The sequence below is a fragment of the Pezoporus flaviventris genome, unplaced genomic scaffold, assembly GCF_033815535.1.
Source record: "Pezoporus flaviventris isolate CSIRO_AGI_PZ_B2104156 unplaced genomic scaffold, CSIRO_AGI_Pfla_v1 ptg000081l, whole genome shotgun sequence".
NCBI lineage: Eukaryota > Metazoa > Chordata > Aves > Psittaciformes > Psittacidae > Pezoporus > Pezoporus flaviventris.
In genome coordinates, this window is record NW_026892629.1 from 505,925 (window position 1) to 513,930 (window position 8,006).

General features: G+C 39.3%; 1 protein-coding gene across 11 annotated transcripts in view; it reads left to right on the forward strand.

Annotated features, from left to right (window-relative positions):
- Positions 1-7,745, forward strand: part of MAP7 (microtubule associated protein 7) — a 112,902-nt gene extending 105,157 nt beyond the window's left edge. For 8 of the 11 annotated variants that reach the window (XM_061474897.1, XM_061474899.1, XM_061474902.1 and 5 more), the window contains 3 exons: positions 811-949; positions 6,040-6,266; positions 6,942-7,745. In XM_061474897.1, coding sequence (XP_061330881.1) covers positions 811-949; positions 6,040-6,266; positions 6,942-6,952 — 377 coding nt within the window. In that variant the 3' untranslated portion in view covers positions 6,953-7,745. The other 3 variants (XM_061474896.1, XM_061474894.1, XM_061474903.1) reach the window with 3 other exon arrangements.
- Positions 7,746-8,006: the final 261 nt, after the last annotated feature.

The window sequence follows — 8,006 nt, forward strand, 5'->3', positions numbered from 1 at the left end:
TACTAAAACATTTGGTATAGAAGATTTTAGCCCAAGATTTTAAAGCATAGCAAAACAGAGCAGCTGAAGAAGTGGCTTACCAGAGGAGGTTTTGGGTAATCAAATGTCTCTAAGCCTATGAATATTAAATTGTTCTTGCAACTATTGTAACAGGTGATAGTATGGATGGGGTGCAATTACTTCCTTTTACTGACTTGCATGTGAATTAGTGTGGCTGTACACAATTACATACAATGAAGAAGCTTGTAGTTGTACTTCAAAAGAACATCCTGAGGCAGGCCAGTAACATCTGTCATGTGGTGTCTCTATGAGGCACAAAGATAGTCTCATTTTTGTTACTCTCTACAACATTTTATAGTAGTGATTTGGTACTTGTTGAAAGAAGTATCCTTTCCATGGAGATTTTATTTCCTCTTGATTTCCTTTTGGGCTACAGTCAGAGATCAACACGGGAACCAAGAAATACCAGAGTATGAAACTGGTGATTTCCCAGTGTTCTATTTTCTGTTGCTACTTGAAAAGTGCCAGCATAATATCAGATATCAATTGACCACTGGCTTGCCTGTTGGAATTGTGTATTGTTGTAAAATGTTTATTCTTGTCTGTTAAGCTACAGCTTTGAAATCTGTGGCATTTACTTTGGACCTGAAAGAGGGCATGTGTGCCAAAAAGCTTGACAAAGGAGGCAGGGTGGGAGAGGGAGAAGCTCAAGAACTCTATTTTTAATCTGTAGCTTGCCTTGACTGTGCTGTCTTCTGTAGGAAGTGTTTTAGCCTAATCTGCAGGTAAATGATGGTGGTCTTTCTCTAGTCATAACAAGTCCTGCATCTCCCTCAGAACCTGCAGGAGGTCCTCAGCTTCAGCATGGAATGACGTCTCCCCACAATGGGAAACCAGTCACCTGCACACATGTGATCGTCTCACATCAACCCTCCGTAAATATGGACAGGTAAGAACACTGTGAAGTTTTGGAGGATGGCAAGAGCATGAGGGTTACTAAAGTGATAAATTATTTTGAGATCCATATATTCATTAAGTAAATGAGACAGCTGTTCAGTCAGCCTTGTTTCGTGTTTATCTGTTTCTGAACACATAAAAGACCTTTATCATCTTTCACTTAGCAGTAACCTATTTTTGCCAACTGATAGGGAAGAGTTTTGTGAAAATACAGCACATTCTTTGCAATGGACATCTGGAAAAAGTGTTGTTTTCCAGCAATTTTTACATAAATTTAAGCTTAATAGAAAGGGAAACTTTTTTCTGTTCCTTTCCATGAATTCAGCTTCATAAAAACTCTGTATTTGCAGTGCTGGTTTTCTTGGTAGGAATAATGAACATTGTGCTTTCAGCCTAGATGTTTCAATTTCTGAACTGCTTGAAGTATTAGCAAGTTTTGCTTACTGAGCAAAAGTCCCTCATGTGAGATACAGAACTACTCATGTTGGATTTGCCTTTAAAAAACCCCTTTGTCCTCTATAAGGGGAATTTAGGAGCAAACATTTAACATCAGGATCTCTCTGTAGCCATGAAACAAGTCACTCAGACTTTGAGAAATTGTTGAAATGTTTGAAACTTCAGTGGTGAGCTGCGTGAAATCTGTTGCGTAAGCATGAGCTGTCAGTTATTTCAATTCTCGTAATGCAGAAAGACAAATAATCCCTTAGTCCTTTCATGTTTTATGCAGGTAGTGCATAAACTTGAATGTGAGAAGCCATCTCACTGTCTGTAATGGGCAGTATGCTTTAGGGTGTGATTGGCACTAATTGAAGGAGGAATTTGCCCTCTCTTGCTCCCTCAGTATGCCTGGGGGATCTTAGCCTGCTGTCAGGCTGACAAGGGTGCTCCTGCTGACAGAAGTTCTGTCAGTGACACTGAGCACTGAGCTGCATTGGATAAGATGCACAGAGCCGCCTCATAATTGTCTTGGGCGGCTATTAAATGTTAATCACTCCCAGCCTTACATGCACCTTGATGTTTGTAATACAAAAGTGCCACACTAGTAAATGCTGTCCTGTAGCATTATAATCCAGGGAGGGAACCTCAGAATGGCCAAAAGGGAAGAATGAATAAATGAGGTTGAGGAACAGCAACACAAGTGGAAGTGTGTATCAGGCTGTGGAAGGGGAAGCTGGTATGCTAGGTTGGAGTGTGGAGGGACTCTTTAGAGGTACATCCATCTTGACTGGGAAGGTGAAGGCTGAAGCATTTGACTGCATGCCAGTGTAAGCTTAGCCCAGCTAGCTTGAAAAGCTGTTATAAGGAATACACAGCATTTTTATCTCACATTAAGGGTCACAGATGCCAACACCACTGCTAGCACATCTCATGTGCTGTGGTTGTGTGGCACCTAGGTATAGTTGCTCTTGTAGCACGCACACAGCAACAGGTGGAGATGGTCTCTTGTGTGAGCATCTCACTCCTGACCCAAGACAGATTTGGCTTTTGTCTGGAAGGGACTTGAGCTTGTCCTAAAGGCAAGATTGCTCAAATTTCTGACCAAAACTTAAAAAGGCTTTGCCTAGGGGCAAAGCACAGGCCAGTGCTTTGTACGGGCAAGAGGAGGGAGTAAATATTTCACAGTCCTCTGTTCCTGCTTTTGATCAGCAATCATCTTGTACTTCATTAGCTTTCCAAGAAAACTGGATCTTCATAAACCCTAATGAAAATGCTGTGATCTGCTGCATTATTTACTGTATATCTATTGCCAACAAATATTATTAATAAGCATTTGTTGCAGATGATAGATTGGTGCAATCATCTATTTCATGTAATAGTTTGTCAAAGTTTTTATTAGTATTCCCACTCCTATGTTTGAAACAAATGAATATCAATCAGTTTTCCTTAAAGCTTCTTCACTTTGCATCATGAGAGAAAAATAATACACGCTTGTGAATTGAGCTGTTTTCCCATTTTAGCACTCAATGTTTTCAAATAGATCGTACAACAATTTTTGGTTCTTAGAAACAATTTACTTTTTCATAGTTGTCCAAGTTAAAATGATGTGTCTGAACGTGAACATGATTTTTATGGTAGGCAGTTTTAAGTGATGCTGTAAGGGTTCCGATTTTGCCATTTATGCTTGCTCTGAGTGTCTTCTTCACAAGTAAATTCAGTTAAACAAGTTAATGCTCAAATGCTAATGAACAATACTGAATTATTATTGGGGAGGGAGGCAGGGAGTGACCTTATATCTGTCCTAAATGTCTGTGGTGAGAAGACTCACAATTGAACTTAAATGAAGATATTTCTCAAATCAGGTGCAGTACAATGGAAAAGGTAACACAAAATATATTTTAAAATGGAGTGTACCATGGAAATTTTCCAGTAAGATACTAAAGTATCTAGAGTTATCAGGACAGCTGGTAGTTCTACAATATTATTAATGGCATGTTAACTTCTGGCTAAATTCTGGGGTTTGGTGATTTTTTCCAACAGTGGAAAAATTAATTTGAAACTAATTTGAAAATAAGATATAACATTAAAAAGGGTATCCCCAGTGCTGCATTGTACACTGAGACATTGCTAAGAATGTAACATAAAACAGTACAAACAGCTTTAGCAGGTTAAAAATCTATTGTGTTCTTCACTCGAATGGCCTGTAGCAGTCGCCTAGGAGCAAGCGTAAAGGGAAAAAAGGGAAGGACCAGGAGATCTTCTGGCCAGTGACGGGTTACTAAACATTGTGGTCCAAATGCACCCATAGGCTCAAGTAGTCCCTAAATTGCTAATTACCAGAAGCTGGAGGGCATACCAATATCCTAGGAATTTGTCTAATCTCCTTTGGAGTTTATGGCCTCTAAAAAGTCCAGTGGAAATTAATTCTACAGTTCCATTTTTCCCTTTTTTCTTCTAAATTTGCTCCCCTTGTAATTTGGTAGAGCAAATAGCATAAAATAGAAAAGATTTTATAGCATAATATTCAGAAGATCCAAAGTCATGGTTTCCTTTTCCGTACTGCCTTTGTGACTGTATAGACTCCCCTGTGTCAAAAGACATCAGTCAAGTCTGTGAATCCTGCTCAAACTCAGTATGTAATACTGGCAATGCAATGACAAATAAATATGAAGAACTGTTTATGTATGAAGTCAGTTGATCAGTTGGGTAGAAAAATTAATGTTTGCAGAAGCAAGAGTCTTCTTCATTGTACCAATACTTGTTAAACTGCTGTGCTGTTTAATTTTCTATGAATGAGCAGTTGCTCTCTTCCCACCTCTTCCTTACCCCATCCATCAAACCTGCTGTATTATCCTAGCCCTGAAGTTCTCCTAGGTGAGGTTTTTGGCAGTGGATGGGGATGAAATAAGTGATAGGGTACCATATAGTTAATAGTAACCTAGTAACTGTACATTATAGAGCTGGCTTTATTAGTCCTAAAGCATTTCAAAGATTCTGCTCCTCATCTTGCAGATGTGGATCTCTGCCATGGAAGGGTGATATATGACTTGTGACTTCTCCCAGGCAGCCAGCAAAGCTGTTGTGCCTGCTCTCAAACTCAGTGCAGTGCAACATTTTTCACTTTGAAATTTGCTCAGCAGGTCCACAGATGGGAAAAATGGGAGGGCCTTTCTGAAAAAGAACCAGCGACAGCTTTAAAAACTGGGAAAGGCTTGGTATGAAAACCAGCATGTTGTTCTCACGGGAAATCTGGGCTTTGGATAAAGCACTGCCACTTTGAAAAGAGCAATAATTATTTTCTTTCTCTTGGGAAGTACTGTAAAACAATTCTGTGATTGTTTAGGAGGAGTTGGACACCCAAAGAAGACAGCAAATGAAAATAAACTGTATGTCAATTACAAGCGGGTTTTTTTAAGCCTAATAAATGTACTATCAGAAGAAAATTAGCCTATGAAACCAAGCTGCCTGCTCAGAAATGTCCAGAGGAAATTGGTATCCTAATTTCAGTCTAGGAAAATTGCATCTGAGCTTTTGTGGCTGAAGCATTTCCAAACAACCTGAACAGTTGTGATGTGGTCTGAATAGGGAATAGGTACCCAAGACTGTCAGAACACAACTGCTAATAAGCACCTGTGAAAGATCACATATTTTTTGAGTGTCAGTTGAGTACTTGTGCTTTCTCAAGAAGCTTATAGTCCCATTACTGTCATCCTGTTTGCTAAATTAGCACCTTAGTTTCTCCCCTCTGGCAAGATAGCAGGTGTCATCTGCAAAGACAGCAGGATTTGACAATGCAGTGCATAATAAGAGGGGCTGGGAAGGAAGGGGTAAGACTGTGAGATGTGATCACGTATCTTCTCAGGAGAGTGTGTGCAACTAGAGAATGTGTCTGTGCGTGTACTGCTCCTGACTGGGGGAGATGAGCAAGAGCTTGCTTATAAGGCGTCTCTGCCCAGTGGGAGATGAAAAAAGGCAGTGCAGATTAACACGAGGGATGCTGGGAGGTGTTTCTTTTGGTTTGGGCATGATCAATGGGAGGAATGCAGAGTGGCTTGGAAATAAACCCTAAGGATTTGTAGAGGGAGAAGGGACTGAAAAGAGCACTGCGTTAGGAAGGGAGTTTTATGTCTGGATAAGTGGCAGGTAGAAGAGGCTGCTGCAAAACTGGAGGCAGGAGGTGATCCAATAACTAACAAAAATGGCAATGATCTTATCTGAGGGCAATTACATTGATTTACAGAAAGAGGAAGGGTATGGCAAAGGTTATTATGGAGCTGAAAAAGATGTTAGAGGCTGTAAACTGCATTAAGCGGATGGCTCACATAGTAGTGGTGCTGCAGGGGTGATCTTGCTGCCTCCCACTGCAGCCGCTTCTCAGACCTGCAGTCCATAAAGTGCTTGTTGGCTCTGGGGATCATGAAGCCGAACCTAACAACAATCCTTTGTGTTTGTGGGAAGATTATCTAGTACTTCACTGCAAAAACAGGTTTTCTGTTGTGGGAAAAGTATGTTTTCATTTTTACTGGCTAAAAGAATGCTCAGGATTAATGCAGACTTTTCTTATATTTGTAATATTGCTTTGAGGAGGACAGAATTTATGTTGTAAATGAAGTCCATGAGGGAATACCTGTGTTTCTCTTTCAGCAATCTCAATCCAGAGAAAAATGCAAATGAAAATGGAATGTCTATGCAGAATGATAACTTTGAAGAGATCATAAACCTGCCTATTGGTTCTAAGCCGTCGCGGCTGGATGCCATGAACAATGATGGAAGCAATAGTCCTCAAATTCCTTTGAATCCAATTCTAGCCTTTGAAGATCAGGGGACTCTTTTGCCTCAGGTAGATAGTGTTCAAACACATCAAACAGCAGGTAGGTTCACCTTAGTTCATTAATACTTGTAATGTGTTATAGTTGACAGAGGACCTGGAGCTCTTGATACAAGTTGATTAAGCATTTTTAAACACCATATTATTTGGCGAAAGGAGCATGTTTCCTCTTTGTAAAGCTATGCATACCGAGTACATACAGATGCTGTGCTAATCATGGTGGGGCTTCATTTTTTCTTTGAGGAGGGGCTGCTCGGTTACACTTTCTGCCATTGGAAGTTGCTTGAAAATGCCTGCCCTGTGCTTTCAAACAGAAATGATAAGAGGCAACTGCTTTTCCATGTTCTGCAGGTGTAATATCTGACATACCCAGATATGTCAGAAGGGCGTAAGGGAAGAAGGCAGAAGGGGACGGGGTATCTACCTTCTGTGTAAAATCCTGTCTGTACTTCCCTCCTCAAGTTCTCACTGACATTAATATTGAGGGATGGTTTGCAGCACACTAGATTTTTCTGAATTACATCACAACTTTTTAAGGGATGTTAGATAAACAAAAACTAATACAGCAAGTTAAATTGAGATAGCACTGTCTTCTTCTCTGGTTAAAAATGTAAGGAAAATCATCTTACAGTAACATAAGTGCATAAAAGCCTAGCATTTTGAAGTAAGTATCTTCCCTCTTTACTGATCTGTCGTTTTTTGATACCTTCTGTTGTAGAAGTGATCTGATTGTTTCTTCTGAAGAACCAAAGGTGATAGGAGCATCTCTGCAGTCAGTGGAGTTTCTTCTAAACTATGAAGGAGCGTTTTATTTTTTCTCTCCAGTTTTTTAAGGATTTCTTGAATATCTTTTTTGGAAGGACTTTAGTAAAACCAGCAGAATAAATGATGGGAATAGACTTGGATCACCTTTTTAATAGCTTTCACCACTAGAAAAAATCATGCTTCACATGCATTACTTAATACGGCTTTTTCCAGCAAGCTTTTTCTGTTAGTATATGGATATTTCTACATTCCTTAAGACACAGGACACTGGAATCTGAAAGCAATGGGCTGATTTGGGTGGTGGGTCTGATTCTTTTTTAAAAAAGGTGGTGTTGGTTTAAAGGCATAATTGTAAAATTGGCAAAGAATCTTTCACACTTCGTGGTTCTAATACTTGAAAAATAAATACCTCATTGCTCTACAAGTAGAGTTAATGGGGTGTTCTATTATAAACCTGTTGGTTTAAATATTATTGCAGAGAACTCTAATTATGGGGGCAAACTATAGGCTTCTGTATCTGATTCTTGTAAATGTAATTCCTACAGGGACATTCTGTAAATTGAGATGTCACTATGATCTTGCATTTTCTCTAAAAACACAAAACAAGGCAGGTTTTAAAATGTGAAAATATGAAAGCATTATTTTTTCATGGACAAGAGGAAAACCTATTGTTCTCCTAGATGATGTATTTATGAATTTTGTTCAGTAAAGAAATAAATCATTTAACTGAATAAATTAGAAAAATGTGGCAAAACGATACTGCAAACTTGATTTTTTTAGTTACATTCATTTTCTCAATACTATAAAAGATGTGTATGCATAGGTGCACACACAAGGAAATCCCTTGTTCCGAGTCCTGAAAATTGCTGCTGGTCCTAATGGTGGAAGACTTTTCCTTTGCCTTATCAGACTACTGAAGCCTGTGGGAAACCTGAAATGTTTGATTTTTGGATAATGAAGCAGGTTTGTTTCAGGGTATTTGTGGTTTTGCTCGTTTCAGAGCAGATGGGAAATGGTT